This window comes from Corapipo altera, unplaced genomic scaffold, assembly GCF_003945725.1.
Source record: "Corapipo altera isolate COAL_440 unplaced genomic scaffold, ASM394572v1 67, whole genome shotgun sequence".
Lineage (NCBI taxonomy): Eukaryota > Metazoa > Chordata > Aves > Passeriformes > Pipridae > Corapipo > Corapipo altera.
In genome coordinates, this window is record NW_020884906.1 from 8,561,941 (window position 1) to 8,580,693 (window position 18,753).

Consider the following 18,753-nt stretch of genomic DNA (forward strand, 5'->3'; position numbering starts at 1 on the left):
CCCAAACAGTCACAGAAGCCATTATTTCTAGGCACATTTTTATAGTGCAACCGAATCCAAGAAGCTGACATTTTTTATTTAGTACCCATGGGCTATAATCATGAAAAATTTACTCCCTGAAATACAGTTGCACGCATTTTCTATCCACCCTACCAGTGATAAAAAGTAATTTCCTAGCACAGCCTGGTAACAATGGCAACTCAGAGAGATGTATCACCATAAAATAAACATGAGCACATCACACATCTGAATTCTCGGGAATGAGACTACTAGTCCGTGTTCCCAGCAAACATTTAAATGAGTAAGAGGCCTTGAAGCTTGACACGTATCTCTAAAGGCATGGGAGAGGATTCAGGGCAATTAAAATAAATCGCTATTAGTGACTACAAACCTCCAGTAACACTGTGGTTCACTGCAGGAGAGCTATCAGGGTCAAAACAAGATGCCCAAGCAACGAAAACCAAAAGCTAATCAAGAAGTTTATAGATATTCCTGACTGATAACTGAGGGAGGTTAAAGGTTACACTTACAACAAAGTCTAAGATTGTTCTCCAGCTCCCACTCATCCGGTAAAAGAAAAGCAAATGAGAACCATTATTTTGTATTTTGGACCAATGAAGACTGACTTATGAACCAAGAAAAAATAACAAGAAAATTTTAAAAAGAGAATCTGTCCAGAATTCCTGTCCTGAGTTATTCCGAAAGTGCAATGGAGCGAGGCAGGACCCAGTCATGCTCTGCCCAACTCACGGGGGAGCTGTCCAGCAAACACAACCTCAATGTTACCATGGCAACAGAAATAAAACCACGTTTTACTAGCTTTTTCACACATTTAGAGAAACCACGAAACTGAATTCTACTAGATGGTATGGTTCTACTGGACATATGGGCTTAGAAATTCAGTTCTTGAGGAGAAGTCCGTCAGTGATAACACAGACACAACAGCTCAGGTGTAACCTCTGGGAGAGAAAGCCCCTGAATCTCTGGCTCCTGTCAGACATGTTTGCTAGGAAAACATTCCTGTTTCCTTAAACATCTCATACACAGCAGAGCTTAAACTCCACAATGAGGCCCTTCAGTCTGATCCTGCACGGCACTTGTCATGGAAGAAGAGGCAACACCACCTCTTAGCCGAAGGGAACAGTGTCTAAGAGGCAGAAGGCTATGTATGATTCTATGATTCTGTGATACATCTGACCTAGTGCTTGGGAGGATGTGGGTTCATAAAATCATCTTGCTTAAGTATTTTGTACAATAACTCACAATCCTCTTTCTGCTCGGTCTTGCACCGCTTTTTATGTTTTGTTTGTGAAGGACAGAAGCCTGCAAACCCATGGCAAAAATTAAACCTCCTTTTTCACCCTGAAAAAGGATGGAAAATTATGCCCAAAGTACATATTTAATGCAGTGTTTCAAGAAGGTTTCTTTCCAGTTCCCATATGAGATGAGCCTCTATTAACAACGGTTTCATCGAAATACATTCTCCCTTTGTTAGCATCCAGAATATCTAGGGCTTGGTATACATCTTTGAAGAAGTCCATTAAAAATGAATCATAAAACCATAAATTTAACATTTGTCCAAATAAAAAATAGGTTTTCCACCAGGGGAAGTGAGCACTGTATTAGATCTAACACAAGAAAAAACAAAGGAATAGTTTTCATTTACAGGCCTATCAAGGACATGGAACAGACCAATGCCCCTGGCAAGACTAACAAAAACCATCACATACACAGCCGGGGGACAACAGTCTCAAATACTGGATACTAAGGAAAAGGCTGCCTTTATTATACTTTTTATATACATCAATATTCATATGACCTATTATTTCTATGAGCTGGCTCCTCAACAGCCTTAGAATGAAAAAAGCAATACAGGAATTTGCATACCACTGCCAACTTCTGGAAAAGTCATCAGAAATTACAAAAATAACTGCACTGAAGAGCATAAAAATCTTGTATTTATGATAGACTTCTAATAACTTCTAGAGAAATTCAGTTATTTGATTTCCAGGACAGAAATTTGACATTCCAGACCGAAGGGAAGAAGGAAAGAGTTCAAAACTAACTTAAATCCAGAAAATAAAATTGAAACTAGAGTGTCTATATGACAGAAATTACAGTACTGTTCAACCTTTCATTTAAACTTATGGGGCAAATGCTCTATTAGTGTATAATAGCAAAACTATCAGTAATTTATTTCTGTTGTTCCATATAATGGAAGGGGCTTTATAATTTTCCCTTTGGAGCAAAGGAGAGATCATGTACAAAGATGCAAAAGGGAAACATCACCTGCTTTGTTCAACAGTTCAGACCTCAGTGCCCTCAGAAACAAACAGAGCAGTGACTCAGACAACAATCTTTTTATAGAAATAAAAAGAATGGCTACAAATCTCTTCCCTATTTTCATTAGTTTGAACTGTCATCATGCTCTTGTCTCAGAAAATGCCAGTGCTTAATGCAGCAATTATCCCTGTGCTGCATTTCCTACTTGTACACGACCACAGACACTTCACATCTGACTGGGCTACAGGGAGCTGAGATGGCAGGAGCAACGTGACCTCAACAAACCCCTGCTGGCACTGAGAGGCCAGGAAGGCAAAACGTGAAGCCACGGACATATTCAGCTGTCAGGTAGCTCTCAGCAAAGCCCCCACTAATTGGTTGGGTTTTCTTGCCCTTGGCACAGTGCAGCACACTGTGTAAATGGTATCCTTCAGTGCTTCCCACTGACTTGCTAGTCAAGGCAATTTCCTGCTTTCTCCATTTTTAGTATTTTTTCCTGTCTGCTTGTTCTCCCAAACTCTCCATTTCATTTAATTTCCTCAGAGATTGGTCGAGGTTACAGGTCTGTGGTGAGGACCCAGTGATGTCCAAACATGCCATGACATATCAGCCTGTACACCCAAACAAGAAATGCAGGTATCCAAGAGCATTCCTGTCTTTTATAAAAAAACAGGTCCCGCATCCTTGAATCCCCTCAAATCCCCTTGTGCTCTTTATTGCCACACAGACACCTATGGGCAGCTCTCAAAGGAGAGGAGAGCTCGCTGCAGTCCTTATAATCTACATCCTAGGCAGTCTCCCTTGTGCTGCTCAAATTCTAGTCCTTGGGCAACCAGAACTACAGCATCAATTCAGAGAGCTGGGACAAATCTAGGATAGCAAAGCCTAACAGGACTATTAGCTGCAGAACAAAACCAAAAACATGTAAGACACGGTTGTTGGTGATCTGATTAATAAAAGCAGCTCGTAATATAAATACAGCAAAAGGAAAAATAAATGGGAATAAGGGGCTTATAGGCAGTAGGTTAACAAAAATAGAGCAAATAATTAAAACTCAAAGAAACCCAAATGTGTATTGACAACGTGAGTGTAAAGCAAACCAGTCCAGAAAGCACAACTCAGAACAGCAGCTCTCCTTGTGCTGCTGAGCATCAGTGACACCCACTGCAGCCTCAGGAGCCAGAGCTGTGAGCACTGCCACGCCAGCCCCCCCCATCCTGCTGTCAAACAAACAGAAAAGGCAGCACGGACAGTACAGACTGTGGAAAGAAATTAACGAAATACCATTCAGAATTATCTAAAAAAGGCGAACACACGCACAGGGCTGAAACGAGATCCCAGTCCCTGCAGAACCCCCGAGCACAGAGCGCCCTCTCATGTGCTTCGCTCATCACTCCACACTTCACTCCAGCCCTCCACAATTTCACAGCTTCAGACTGGACTGCCACTATGATCACATTGGCAAAGAAATTAATCTCCAAGATGAGGAAGCCCAATCCTTGTACGCTGAGTAAAACCAAGGAATATAGATCTCATTTTTGAGAATAATAAAACGGAAAAAACAAATCACTGAAAAGCTGAAAACTGATCAGAAAAATCATCTGGCGACCAACTCCTCAGGGTTTAGGGAGATGAGAAAAAGAGGTACCAATACATGCCAAGGTTTTAGCCTAAAACTATGGGGTACCAAATCCATATTGTGTAAATAAATGAAGACAGTCCAAATTTCTTAAAATGCTATCCAGATGCAATGTGCTCAAATCTCAATGAGCAGGTAACAGGATACATTTTCTTAAGTAACACCCTTGCAGATCAAGCCTCATTTCTGAAATCCAGAATTATTTCTGCATTTGTGCTTTAGATATTCAGACATATGAGGAATGAAAGACACTATACCATTTCTGCATAACACCATAACTAGTTTCAGTGACAAGAATACTGTGGAGTAAAAAACTAGCACCTTCCAGGAGAGAAATTTACATTAAAGCATTTAGACCAAGAAGAAAAATTGCAATTCGATTCCATAAAAGAAAATTTTAAGTTGTTTTATTCCATATACAAAAGAGTTCCAGAAAACAAAGAAAGGAATAATGAAACCCTACAGTAAGTGCCTGAAAAAAATTGTGTTGATTTGTTGGATGTTGACACTCAAGTACCTTTGTGAGGTTCTTAAATTCTAAGGCAGTAAGCCAATTTCTTAGAAAGGAGCAATTTTTCCTGTATATTTACTTAAGAAAAGACAAGCCTTACAAGTGAAAATATTTTTTTTTTGAGGATGACATAACTACAGTGTCATCCATCCACTGTGTCCCCACCCCCCCGTTCCCATCTTGTACTGCTACTGCTCTGCAATTTTATGAATTGAGGGAAAGAAGAACATCTACATCTTACCTGCACAGCAGCTTTCCTCTGAGCAATGCCACAACCATGGCAGAAGGTAATGGAATACTTCTCCAGTGAACTTAAGTATTGGGAAAAACATTAACTCCATAAAGCTGTCAAAAAATTACATGATGCTCATTTTCTAAATATCTAATTGGAAAAACACCTGACACAGAGAAAAGGATCATCACCAGATTGGGACCTGGGTCCTGGGTTAAACAATATTTCCCAGACTCCCTGCCTGACCTTTGAAAGTTTGCAGAGTGTGCAGCTGTGCTGGGTCCACCTCCAGATTAACCTGGGGAAGGGAAGGTTGCAGTGAAGTGAGACCCTACTAATGGGCATCAGTTCCTCATGGGGGGCAATGAGAGAACACACCCAGGCTCTTGTCAGTGGTAGGAAGCGAATGGACAAGAGGCAATTACATTTAAATGCAAGGAAAAACTTTTTGGTGAGGGTGGTCAGACACTGGAACATGTTGTGGAGTCTCTATCCTTGGAGATATTCAAAACTGGCTAGACAATGTCCTGGACAACCTGCTCTAGCTGACCCTGCCTTCAGCAGCAGCACAACATCATCTCCAGGAGTCCCAGCCAACTTCAACTATGCTCTGATTCTGCGACACAAAAAGACAGAAACGAATGCAGAAATCTCACAATAACGTAACAGAACAAGTTCTAGCAAAGTCAAAAAAGTCTGTTAAACGGTTTTATGTCTGAAAAACTGGAATGCAACTTTCTGCAAATTAAAGACAGATTGTAAGCTGGAGGACAGGACTGGAAAGTTCCTTGCTCATCAAATTAAAAACAAGAGGTCTATTCATGAAAAAAGTTATGTGGTCAAGTCACATTCTTTGCTCAAGACCTTTACATGAGACTGAGGGTGGGCACTCTGCTTGCAATTCATTGAGAAACTCTGAGGTTGCTACAGATTGCTAGAGCACATGAGGGTACATTTATAAAGCTGGGCAGGAGTGCAAGGAGAACTTCAAGAGGACCAAGTGTCCCTTTTATTTGTAAAAGGCCTGGTCACATGACTGACAGCTGGAGTCACTTAACAAAATACCAGTGTGAGCCATGCTGCTCAATTCCCCTACAGTTAGATGACAACATCTAAACACCTCTTGCACTGCAAACACCCAAAGGCCTCACAGCTCACAATCCCCCTTCTTCCTCCTTTCAGATTCCTTCTCCATCTACAAGTACAAAGCCACATTTTTCAATTGAGACGACTAATTTTAAATTAAGAGAGACAAAGACCGTAAAAGAAACTTGTGCCTGATGAAAAGTGGTGTAATTCTTCCTAGTTACTTTGATTTTACATATGCAGGATGCATTCCTTTTGCATCAACTACATTCTCCCAGACTATTCACCTTTTCCCTAAAAGGTGTTGTAGCTCTTAAACAGGTTGATATGAAAAGGTGGCATTGTTTTAAGAAATAACATTTTTCCCTGCTCAGTGGCTTGAAGAGTCAGACTGTTACTGAACCCTCATCTTCAAATCTGTTTGCCAACTTGGCCCCCTCTCATTCACTAACCCACTGTGCTTTTCAGGGAACACTGCTCCTCAAACACCAGTCCCAGTCCTTCTACTCACACCGAACACAGAAATCAGATAAAACCAAAGTACCCCTCAGAGTGCTGAAAATATCCATCTTTGTGGTTCTTGCTTCCATTTAACTTTGGTTGAGAATGTCCTGATAGCCAAAAGCATTCAAATCTGACAAAGTCATTTCATCTCCTGTTAATGAACAACTTTTCTGTCAGGAGATTAAGCCAATAAATCAATGCCAAAACCCAAATAATTGTTCAGCAGCAGTAGACCATTCATACCTTTGTATTAGCTGCCACAGCACTGAGACCAGCACTCTGTCTGGTAACGAAATCTACATTTTAGCATAGAATTAGGTACAAAATTAAACCATTTAAGCTACAGCATATTTTTTCCTATAATGTGAAGATTTAAAAATATCTCAAAAGCAGCAAGAACTAAGGAAAGACTGTTCAGGTGTCAGAGTGACAGAATATATATCCCTCCATTTTCACATACCATGCCTAAGGCTGCACGGCTGTGAAGAGAAATAGAATAAAAATTTTCTAGAGTATGATCAACAGCAAAACAAAGAAAACTGTTCAGTGGGAAATCAAAGAACAAAATGAGCCTGATCTGATTTGCCTCTATTTGTGTTTTCCCAAAACACAACATAATTCCTGAAATATTGTGTTATCTTTGCATTTCTCAGTGATATGTACACAAAATATTTTTCAAATAGCAGGAATCACAAGCCAGCCCTCTCAGACAAACACCACAAACAGGTTTATATACTGTTGTAACAAACACTTTCCACCCACACACAGCAAGTTATTCTGGTCTGCAAGAGACCTGATGTTTCTGCCTGCAATGGCTTCCTCATCCTTCATGTCTGGAGTTGCATAGATAAGCAGATGCATTTCTATAAACACACCTGCTTATTACTCCACGCTAATTAATGCTTTAAAGACAGATTTTGGGGTGAGGGTGTTAAGAGGATGACTTTCAGCCACAGATTTTATTGAACTGAAGCTGCCAAGTGCTAAGTGCAGTACCTCTGAGGGCAGCTCACTGGGGACACGCACACCAGTGTGCCCACAGCAGAAAGAAGGGAAATTAAGCTCTATTACTTTCAAGGAACATTGCACAGATTTTGCAGGACTCAAAAGTATTAAAGAAAAAAAAAAAAAAGATGAAAAAGTATCTTGAGAGAACTGGGCTGGAGGGAGGAAGATGGGGGATGAGAACCTAAATTAACTCAAGACCTTAACTGGAAATATAAGTTGTATGAAAATTAATATAAGATGTATGAAAATTCAAAGTTATACACAACTGCGTTTGAAAGCATGAAAGCAAGAACAACCATTTTCTCACTTTCTACACTGTCTCCTTTCACAGCTTTGTTTCACAACAGTTTTTGTTTTGTTTTTGACTGCCATCCTCTGAAGAAAAAAATCAGCTTAACTCATTGGCCTAGTTAAAGAAGGAAAATATATTTATTTCAAACACATATAAGATTGTCATATTTCCCATTATCATTGTAAATGCTGATAATTTTTTTAAAAAAGGCAAGAATTAACAAACTACATACCCAAGATAAAGGAGGAAAGGAAACAAAGAAATTTACATTTAATAGTACAAGTCTCAAAAAACTTTCATTCAAATTAATTGTTCAGCTTCCTAAGTGAAAGGAAGTCAGGTTCTGTATTTAAAACTTAGGCCTTTCAAACCAAATACCAGCTGTCCCTGTCTAAGCTCCCTCTTCTGGCTAATTAATAAACTCGCTTAGACTTTGTATATGGAAGTTTCAATCTTCCCAGTTCTTCCCTATCAATAAAAATCAATTTTTTTAAAAAAATCTGTAAAGCAACTTTGATATTGAAATATGTAACTTAAGTTTTCAACTTCAGACAGAGCCCTCCTGTTGTCTCACGCTGACAAGTTACACACACACACACTTAGGAAAATAAACATGCCTGTACTATGCAGAGACACTGCAAACCCAGCCTCACTGACACCCAATCACCTGCACCTCCTCTAAGCTTAAAAACACCACTGCCTGTTTTCTGGTATCAGATATTTAATCCAATGTGAAATGTTTGTGTTCAAAACATACCAGACTAGTTAATTAGTCCCCAAAGTACACTTTTCCTTATTCACACACTGATCAGGGTGCAGGGTGACCACCTTATTTACTTGTTAGTAAAGTGGGAAGAGGGACAAAAATAAGGGGAGACCTCAGTGCAGTTACAACTTCCTCCTGAGGGGAAGAGGATGGGCAGGCACTGGTCTCTGCTCTGTGGGGACCAGTGATAGGACTCCAGGTGTCTAGGAAAAAAAAAAGCTGATAATTAAATAAATTATTTGGAAAACCAGGAAAACCAAGGAAAAGAATAAGAAAGAATAAGAAAAAGCACATGAAGAGAAATTAACAAATTCATAAGGGAAGAAACAAGACAGAGAAGGCTTGAAAAACAACACTGACTGGAGAAACGCCCTGGGATGAGACTGGCACAGTCAGATTCAGCAACTAAAGCAACCAGTCCTCACCAAACCAACACAAATTCATGACACAGAATGAAGACAGTGGCAGTGAATGGTCTCAAATTGTAGATACAGATGTCTTAAGCCAACAGTTACCCTCATTGTGGAGTTGAAAAATTAATGACAAACAGAGTTTGGCAAAAAATTTTCATTCTCTTCTAAAACATAAGTCACTACAGATGATTTGTGGAAACAATTCAAAGAAAAAGGGAAATATTATGCAGAAGAGTGTGAAAATCACAACTCCAGTGGAATGAACACATAGAGGACAAAAAATAGTTCATTCAGCTGTGGGTTTTCATTATCTCAATTACTGTAGTAGCACAATTTCTAAATAAAAGCCAAGCCACACTCCCAGCCAAGCCATTTTTATGAGACTTCTATCACAACTGTGTCAATGAAGGCAGGCAGGGCAGTCAGACTCCAACCTCTACAAATAATTTCTGTTCAACACCTTTTCGACCTTCAATCCAGCTAATGAAAGGCCTTGAAGGGAAATTCATTTAATGTTTATGCTCTTAAAGTACCTGCCCAAGTGAAAACAAAAATCTGTTTCTACATACAAAGTCTTAAAAGAACCATGACAACAAAAGATCAGATTGGACCTTGTAATGCACGTGTGGACACAGAGGACATGGCCAAGACACAGCCTCTGAAGCAAAATACTGATAATCTGAAAAAAAAACAGTGGATCATTGAAGTTTAAAACCAGAGATACGATTCCAAATGGGATTCTGACAGTTTGAGAGAAAAGAGGAGAGTGTGTGAGGCACTGACAAACTACAGGTAACACTGTGAAAAGATAAAAGGGAAGATACAACCAGGGACTGGGGGTGAGCTTTACACAGGACAGGAAGCCTGGATAAGCTACATTGACTCTCCTATTGCAGACTGATAGCAACTTTCAAAGTACATGAATGTACTGTATCATGGAACAAGATATCCTTTACACACTGATCCAGTAAAACAAGAACAGATGCCATGGCATCACAGCATCATTATTTAGGTCTGCCAGTACTTTTTCCACCAGTGAGCCTCAAACTGTTCTGTAAAAGTGCCACCTGACTTTTTGTAAAAAGAAAATAAACAAAGAAATAGAGTTTGCTCAAGGTCAGAACTAGAATCAAAACAGTTACTTCATATTTTTAACTCGGTGATACAGTCTACCTGAAAAAAAGTCTCTTTTTTTTGTTACTATTTTATATTAAGAATGTTTGGGGAATTTCTTTTTTAATATTTCACCTTAGTACTGCATCAATACATATTCTATTATTTCTGTATTTAACAGACAGTTAGCAATACCTTCATTTAACACAGATTTTTAGCTCGTAAATCTTTTCCATCTTATCTTCTGTTTTGATCCACAGGTCTTTTCCAATCTTTTCCAAAGGTTGCTATACTTCTGTGACTGGCATTTTGAAAGTATTCTTTTATGAAACCTTTTCACAGCTTTTCATCTAAGTCAGCTCTATAGTAAATCACCACCAGAACCAGGATACAAAACTGAGCACAGGTACCCTGGCTTTCATACTCCTTAGCTCCCTGAAGTTAACTGAACTGGACAGCTAGAGTTTAATGACAGTAATGAAATTTTCTTTCTTTAAAAACAGTCCTTCATACAAATATATGCAAAATCTTTTATGGCATTCAGTAATACAAACCATTTAATAACCAAAAAATAACAAAAACAAAACAAAAAAAACCACCACAACACAAAAAACCCCACCCAACAGCAACTCAACTTAGAAGTTCATAAATCATCTCCCTGCTAAAGTAGGAGTTTCTTCAAATCTGTACTGATTCAAGTCTTAAGGAAGCATATGAAAAGGCTTTTCTAGAAGCCAAATAAAAAATAGAAATCAAAATATGAGACTTAGAGTGACCTGCTGGGAAATAAAAGAAAACAGTTTGAAGCCCAGCTGGTGAAAAGCACTATGCTTGCTACCTGCTCTAATTTCTGAGGAGAGGAACCTGGGTGATGAGTCTGCCCTTAAACTGCACTTTCAGCTGAAGTTGCTGATGTGAGGGATTGACAGGAGAAATGGAATCTGGAGCAGATGCTGCTAAAATCAATCAGCATGTGAAGGGCTGGCCCCGGGCTAGCCAAGGAGAGGCAGCTACTGGAGCAATCAATGGCAGCTGGTGGGAAGCAAGCCCAGGAGGAAGAGGCAACCAACACCATTTACTCTTTACAAATGTTTCCTTGCATAGTCAGGTCTAAGTGAGAATGCCAAGATACATATTTCTTCAAATGTTTATCCAAAATATACTACACACAAACACTCTTTGAACACTATTTTGAAAGGCCTTATCGCTCCATTACTAATAAGAATCTCCATGATACCTCTCAGAGTTTTGCAACCACATGTTCCTGGATGCTGATGAATGATGACTACATTGAACATTAAAACAGATGTCTGGTCTTCACAACCCAGAAACCATGCTGGGTTAAAACAGTAAAATGGTAGCACGATCCCACTGGGGAACAGTATGTTTACACAGAAAACTGTTTAATACCCAACAGGTAATTCAAGTCAAACAACCTTTAAACACAAAATATATTATTATCTGGAGCTTTTAGCACAACCAGACTTTAGTACAGAAACACATGCACTTGTTTACACTGGGTGTTACATACCTGACCAACAGCCCCACGGGAGTTACTCCCTCCCCAGAAGACAAATACACTTCCTTACCTTCGGCCACTTGGGATTCAGAAGTCGTGCTTTGATTGCATCATCCAGGGCCTTGTCATACTGCTGGATTTTCATGTAGGCTGCCGAGCGGTTGCTGTAGAGGATGCAGTTCTGGGGGTCGACCCCCAAGGCCTCGTTGTAGAGCACGATCGCGGTGTGGAAATCGCCGTCATGGCAAGCCTGGTTGCTCTGGCGAACTTTCTCAACAAATTCAGCTTTGCTCAACATGGGACTGTCAGGACTTTTTCTTCCAAGAGATTTTGATCCAAAGAAAGAAATCTGGGAGGGGCAAAGGGAGAAATTATATGTTAGTGTTAAGAAATGCTACTCCAAAAACGGAAAGGGAAAAAAAAAAAAAAATCAAACTATTTACAAACTGTGCAGCAGAAATTAAAGCCACAAGCATCACTGCAGAACAAATTATGAATTCAGAATCAGATTCTTAAGAAAAGAACATTTTTTAATCTATTGATATCTCTTTCTGAGGGTACAAAAGTAACAGAAAAAAAGTCTTACAAAACATGTAATTTCCTATGAAGGATGTCTTTTAGACACAGGAGCAGCTGTAGTCTGTTTATGTATGCTGCATTCCACACACAAGTGTTTTCCTCCTCAGCCACACTATTTGATTGTAGGGCACTAAGCACAGTTGCCAGGTAAAGAAGTTTCTCTGAGCAGGTGGCAGGTGTGAACATGAAGATGAAGCTGGTACATCTGAAGTTTGATATGCAGATTACACAGAAGCACATGCATGCTAGACAGTGGAAGAATATATTAATCCTCTTCCAACCAAAGAACTTGCAGTGGTACATCTGCTCACAAACCTCCACAATCCAGCTACTTGCAGCTGCAAATTGTTCATAAAGGGAAGGGAAGGATGAGTCTTTGGAACCAGGTATACTCACAGAAACTAGTGAGACATAAAATTTATTTTAGCAACAGAACAGTCATTGTTGGCAGAGCCGCCTTCCCAGACTGACAACCTCAGGCAATACAAAATAACAAAGAAAATTTGTTTGCCTTCTAATTATAAATATTATTATTTCAAGTGAGCTCTAGAAAGTCCTAGTCCCGTTGATTCCGGTACACCCTTTCTCCTCATTTAACTTTCTACATTCCACATTTTCCTCAGCCAGTCCTTTGTAGTCAGTAACTGTTTCTGTCACGCAAACCCTACTCTCTCCCAAGGACCCTCAAGAACTCAGCAAGAACATCTTTGTCCAACTCTGATGACAAGGCAGTTGCGAATTGTGCGGTAATCATTTTTGGCAACAGGCAACACAATACATATAGTAACATACAAAGTACTGGGAAATGTTCATTAAAGGTTTAGACTACTATAGTTAAGATTGGTGTCATCTAGTTTTAGCCCTCCAGACTGAAAAAAGGTTAAGAATATCACATATTGTTACCACAACAACTGCAGGGCTTAAATATATTACCAGAGCCAGCTGAGGCATATTTGTAAAGGTGGAAAGGGAAGCAAGCTGCAAACTGACATCCTGTCTCAAGCACCAATTTGTCAATAGACTTTTCTTTTTTTTCTTCCTTAAGTCAAATAACAGCAGAAAAGCATCAAGTTAGAAACTACCAATTTCTTATTTATCTCATTATTATACTCATTCTTTTCTGACAGGTGTTTGTCCAAACTTCTTCTAAACTTCTCTACTGAAGGAGACTCCGTGTTTTACTCAGGCAATCTCCTTACACTGCTTCAGGATTTTCATAATCAAAATATGTGTCCTAACAAGAACCCCAAATTTCCTCTGTACCAGTAGATGTACTGTTTCTTGTCCTGTCTACGGCAGACTTAACCAAACGCTTTGTTCATTTCATCTGTGTAGTTGCTTTTTATATTCTTGCTAATACAAGCTAGTATGTAACTTTTATTATCACTACAATATTATTATCATTATGAAAAACATTATAAAAAGCAAATTTCTGCATCCTCAAAAATCCCTTCCATGTGCAGTACATCTTTAAATGCACCAGATGCTTCTTTGCTACTTCAATCAAGTTTACAAACAGCAACCTCGTATATTCCCAACTACCAGCAGGAAAACGGCTGTACTTTGAGCAACCACAGAAATGTTTGAGCTGAACATCTTGCTTTGTCCAAGCAGGGCAATAACTCACACATTTGTGAGCATCTGACCATAAACTTCATCCTGTGGACAGTTTGCTGCAACCTCAGGACCTGCAAGAACTCAGTGTGAGGATTCAGTAGCTACTACACAGACAGGTGTTCAAACACAAAGATGAGGAAACCCTGAGAATTTGTCACGAGGGGGCTGGAGGTACTGCAGAAGTGAGGCTGGTGAGTACCCAGGTGCCAGGGGCAGCACTTTCCCCATGTGTTTTTAAAGGTCTCCCTGTCAGTGTATTTCCTGGTCACTGACATGCATCAGGGACAATGCCAAAGACCAAGCACTGTATAGTTCCCACTCTTTTATCACATTCAGAGTGAATGACCGCAGCTTCCACAAGCAGTACCACAACTAATCATGAACTCAAGTTATTTAGAAGATAGGTAGGTCAGGAAACAGATTCCTTACCAGTTGCAATAACTGGCTCCAGCAGGAAGCTTGGCCTGGCGAGAAGGCACAGCCACACCACCCTGGAGAGCTCAGGGCTGTGGCAGGAGGGGCACCTCACCCTCACCACAGGACTGTGCTCTCAGCCCATCAGCACTGCTTGGCCAGGACCAGCCTGCCCAGGCCAACCAAGAGCCACCAAGCCCTTGGCAGCAGAGCCTCTGTGAGGACACAACCTCAAGGAGCACCAGTGAGACAAGTCCAACAACAGCTGTCTTTTCTGGCAGTTTATTACGCACAAACAAATGAACACACAAACTTGTTAATGGTGCTTCCAGAATCATACTGTGAGTCTGTAACAAGGAGGAGAATCCAAGAGCAGACATCTTCTCAGTCCAAGTGAAATGGCCCCTAATATACTGTGACACTAAATAATCTCATGAAGAAAAAGGAAACTAGTTTAATGGAAACTATGATGGTAATTTGTGGAATATGCCATTATTTAATTGCTGCGATCATGAGAGCTACGTAAGGCAGTAAAACATCATTAGGTAAAAGAAAAAACCACAGGACAGTAAAACTGAGTCACTCTGGCACTCAAACCACAAATAAAAAAAGACTATGATGATGGTACCAACACACAAAAAGTACTCATTAAAAAGTCATCCCTGCTTTCCAGTTAGCACTGCTCTTCTGCTAATATAGTGGAAGGTAATGGCAATGCACAAACTTGGGCTGCCTAACATTTTGTAGTAGAAGGTGCTCTCCTGTACTAAACCAATGCTAAAGAAGTTTCTTAGAGCAGCAGAACAAAGAAGGTTCTAAAGAAGTGCAGAAGAGGATCTAGCAGAGAAAGTCTGAGTTAGGAGCTCATGTATTTCTGAAGAAGAAAGATGGCACAAGTTTCTCAGTATTACTCCTCCAAACCAGCATTAGGCAGCAGAAACCAGCTCCTACTACTGAGGCCACATCAGACAGAAGGTCCCACAATATCTGCTTCAGATGAGACTCAGTAATTAATTCCCTTCACTGGTGAAAAAGCCTCCTCTGCCAGAAGGTGCTCAGGATTCAACCCTACTGGCCAGGAGAGGGGAGGGTTAAACACCTACAATTTTCTTTGGTCTTTTTCTTTTCAAGAAGAAACAAACTCCCAATCCCACAGAGCAAACAGGAATTTGAATACACACCAAAACCTAGGTTACAAGAACTTGTCTTCCCAGACCAAGCTTGCTAAACTGAAGTCGTCTGTACAGAACACTCACCAAATAAAAGCAGTGCCCACACACACCGAAAGATGTGACTGTCTGAAGAGCACATGGCTATCCAGAAAGACATGGGGACCAGATTCCCAGTGAGTTCCAGTAAGATGAGTGAGAAGAGATAACAGCAAATCCAGACTCTGCTCCAAGACAAGAGGACAAGGGAAAACAATGTGGTTTAACAGAGAGAAGAGAACGTTTTATCAAAGAACCAATTTTACAAGTCAGCTTGTTCATTTGTACGTAATCCCTCTTATTTAATGCTATGTAACCAAATAAATAAGCCTTATATAGATGATGTCTTGGGTGGCAAATCCATAATTAAGACATCTTTTTAAAAAAGCTCTTCATAATTTAAAAAAAAATACTTTAGGTGTCATATGTGGCAATTTTATATCTTAAATTATCTAAATAGCTCAAGATACTTAAGGAAGCATCAGAAAGAGGAAAAAAGAGGTAAGGAGAAAAACAGGCATTCCAAGTGGATTCTGGAAAAAAGTGACAGTAACTTATGCTAAATACAGGTTTCCAAAATCAGCTTAAACCTGTAACTGAGCTTCCATTTCTATGAAAATATCTCTACATCATCTTGTATTTTTATCTGTACAATGGTTTTATGTTTTTCAGTCCGTATACTGGGGTATTATTGTTTTCCTGTGACAGAAACTGGCTTCAACAAGAGTCCAAGAACAAATCAAGCACAAAAAAGTCTATCCCTGTAACTTCCCTGCTCCCAGTAGCCAACACTTCAGCCAGGCTGTACCACACTCCTGAACAGACACGAAACTTTGCCAAGCCACATGCAATCTCCCCACAGTCAGAGCAGAATTTTAACAGAAACAGTGTGGAAAGAAATGAAAGGCCACCAAAACTGAAGGATCAAGCCACCATAGGATGTGCACAACAGCTGCCCAGGCTGACAGGCTTTTCTAAGCTGGCTTTTGTCTTCATAAGTTGTTACCAAGTGTTGCTTGGGAGCACATCTTCACAGATGCAAGAAAATGTTTCCTTAAATTGAAGCAACACAATACATACACCCCCAGAGGTGGGACGTCAACAAACCAGGCAGTGAGCCGGGTTATCCCCCAACAAACCGGCAGGGAAAGGAGACACAGGGCAGAACAGCCCCTGGGGACACGACTCTGTCAGCGGAACAGTGGCTGCAACTGCCTGTGCGATTTGGAGCCTCCACGAAAACAAACCCTGGGCCACCGCCCAGCACCCTTTAGCACTGCCATAGGCACCTTCTCCACATCAGAAGCAGTATGAAGGAAACCCTACAAACTTCTGCTCTTCTGCCATTTTCGATGTCCTGCAGGTTTAACCTTCAGCACCGACTCTGTGCGGTTGTCAGAGCATCGCACCTCACAGCTCCCGCAGCCTAAAGCACCCCCACCAGTGCCAGTAAATACCATCCTGGCAGACCAGGCTTCAATTTCCTCTGATAAATCTACATTATAGATGTATATAAATAAAACTCCAGGTTAGAGTTTCACAAACTATGAGATAACATAGTAGTCAAATTTACAAATTTAAAACAAAACCACCACCAAATTCTATATGAAATTTTTGGATTTTCACAGAAAATCATACATCATAGAAAAGCTATAGCTTGTCTAAAAGCATAAATAAATCAAAAGGGACATACGACTTGAAAAGAAAACCATAACTGACAGCACTATTCTATTAACACTCCCCCCACATTTTAGTAAATTTCTTAATGGAATGTATGTCTAACCTTCTGGAGCATATTGTTCTGCAAATATTTTACTACTTTGATTTTGCATTGCAATTGGAGACAAAAATAGTTTAAGTATGAACTTATCAACAGGAAGGAAACAGATTTTTTTTAACCAGAGCTTATATACAAAATTTCCTATAGAAAAAGGGTTTTTTTAAATTTTTTTTTTTTAAATGAGAAGCAATTGTGAGCTTCCAGCACTGAGCTTGAAGAGATCTATCACTAACGTAAAAGAGAGGACTAGTATAAGCTAAAGGGAGCTCAAAATACTCAATTTACTTATTATTAATAATCATTTAATTGCAAACTATCAATGAGAAAACAGAACTTTCCCTCTGGCCTGTCAGTGAGCCACAGGGAGACAGAGCCAGAAAGGAGGGAGTCTTGAATCAAGAATGCAGCAAAAGCCAGGCCTGAACAGGAACCTCACTCGAGGAACACCTGTTAGGGCAGCAGGGCTATTGCTCCCTGGGTTTTGCTGTCTGCAACAAACCATTCCACTGCTGCAGTCCAGCTGTTGTCTCTGAAGGGACATGTGCCACCAGCAGTGCTGGTCCACCGGCACAAGGGCAATCCCAGAACCCACTGATGTGCAGGTGACAGGTACCTTACCTGCAATCTCTCATTGCAGTGCTCCAGCTCAAGTATGGACCTGCCCAGTTGTCATGGAGGCAACTGGTATCCAGGCAGAGAGGAAAGGACTCACAGTGGACAAGAAAGAGGTTTTTCGCCTCAGTCAAGAGGGGGATAATGGGATACAGGGAAGCAGCCACAAAAGAAGACTTGATCCATTTCCAGCAGAAATCCACACACAGACTGCTGCTGCTGCTGCAGTGGATTCCACCTCTTGAAAACTGAGATTTGGATAGTACAGAGTACATACAAGTAACAATAATCATTAATGACAATTATCACTAATAAGAATCAGTAGTCTTATACATTAGTAAGACCTAGAACCTCCAAGAACATGTGACTGTGTGTTTAGACCAGAAAACACCCCCCACTCCCAAAAAGGGAACCCTACTGCTGACAAAAATCTTTTAACATTCAAGGTGCACCCACTCATTGACTTATCAATAAACTCTTTTCAAAGAGCCTATAAAGGGTTCCATTAGCACCTGAAGAGTTCTTGTTCCGCCACAGAAGAAAGCACAGGAAGGATGATATTATCTAGGATTATGAAAACCTCCAAGAAAAATGAAACACATCCAAGAATAAACACAAACAGCTTCAAGAAAAGATGAGGAAGGACAATAAGGTATAGGCACACAGCTGTTTCAACTCTGTTCACTGAGGACAGCCAGGGGCATCCCTATGGCTGCAATATCAAACTACAGGAGTGCGGGCTGCTGACTGGGATAATACCTCTCACCCTTGATGGCCAGTCTGTGTTCTAGTGCATGGGCAGAGCCACATTCACGACATTTGCTGTCATCCAAGATGCACTGACTGAATCCAATGGCCAGATCCCAAGCTCTGTCAGTAACAAAGCTCCTACAATCGAGTTCATGACAACTTTCCCCGCGGCCGGCGTGCCCGGTGGAGGCACAGCCAGCCTGAGAACGTTTGTGTCTGTGCCACTGCAGCAGGGTCTGGAGCTCTGCAGCGCCGCGAAGTACACCTGACACATTTACCGTCAAACTCTGGAGATTTTAACGAGATAAGTTTCGGGTTTGCTTACCGGGGCGCCCGGAGCGAGCACAATGCCCGCGCCGACATCCGAGCTCCCAGCCCGCGCGGGTCCCGCTCCAGCGTTCGGGGGCAGGCCCGGCCCCTCCGCACC

At 40.7% G+C, this 18,753-nt stretch overlaps 1 protein-coding gene across 3 annotated transcripts in view; it reads right to left on the reverse strand.

The window, feature by feature from the left end:
- Positions 1–11,836, reverse strand: part of TTC28 (tetratricopeptide repeat domain 28) — a 115,090-nt gene extending 103,254 nt beyond the window's left edge. For 2 of the 3 annotated variants that reach the window (XM_027652424.1, XM_027652423.1), the window contains exon 1: positions 11,437–11,836. In XM_027652424.1, the coding sequence (XP_027508225.1) occupies positions 11,437–11,664 (228 nt within the window). In that variant the 5' untranslated portion in view covers positions 11,665–11,836. The remainder of the gene's footprint in view (positions 1–11,436) is intronic. The other variant, XM_027652427.1, reaches the window with a different exon arrangement.
- Positions 11,837–18,753: the final 6,917 nt, after the last annotated feature.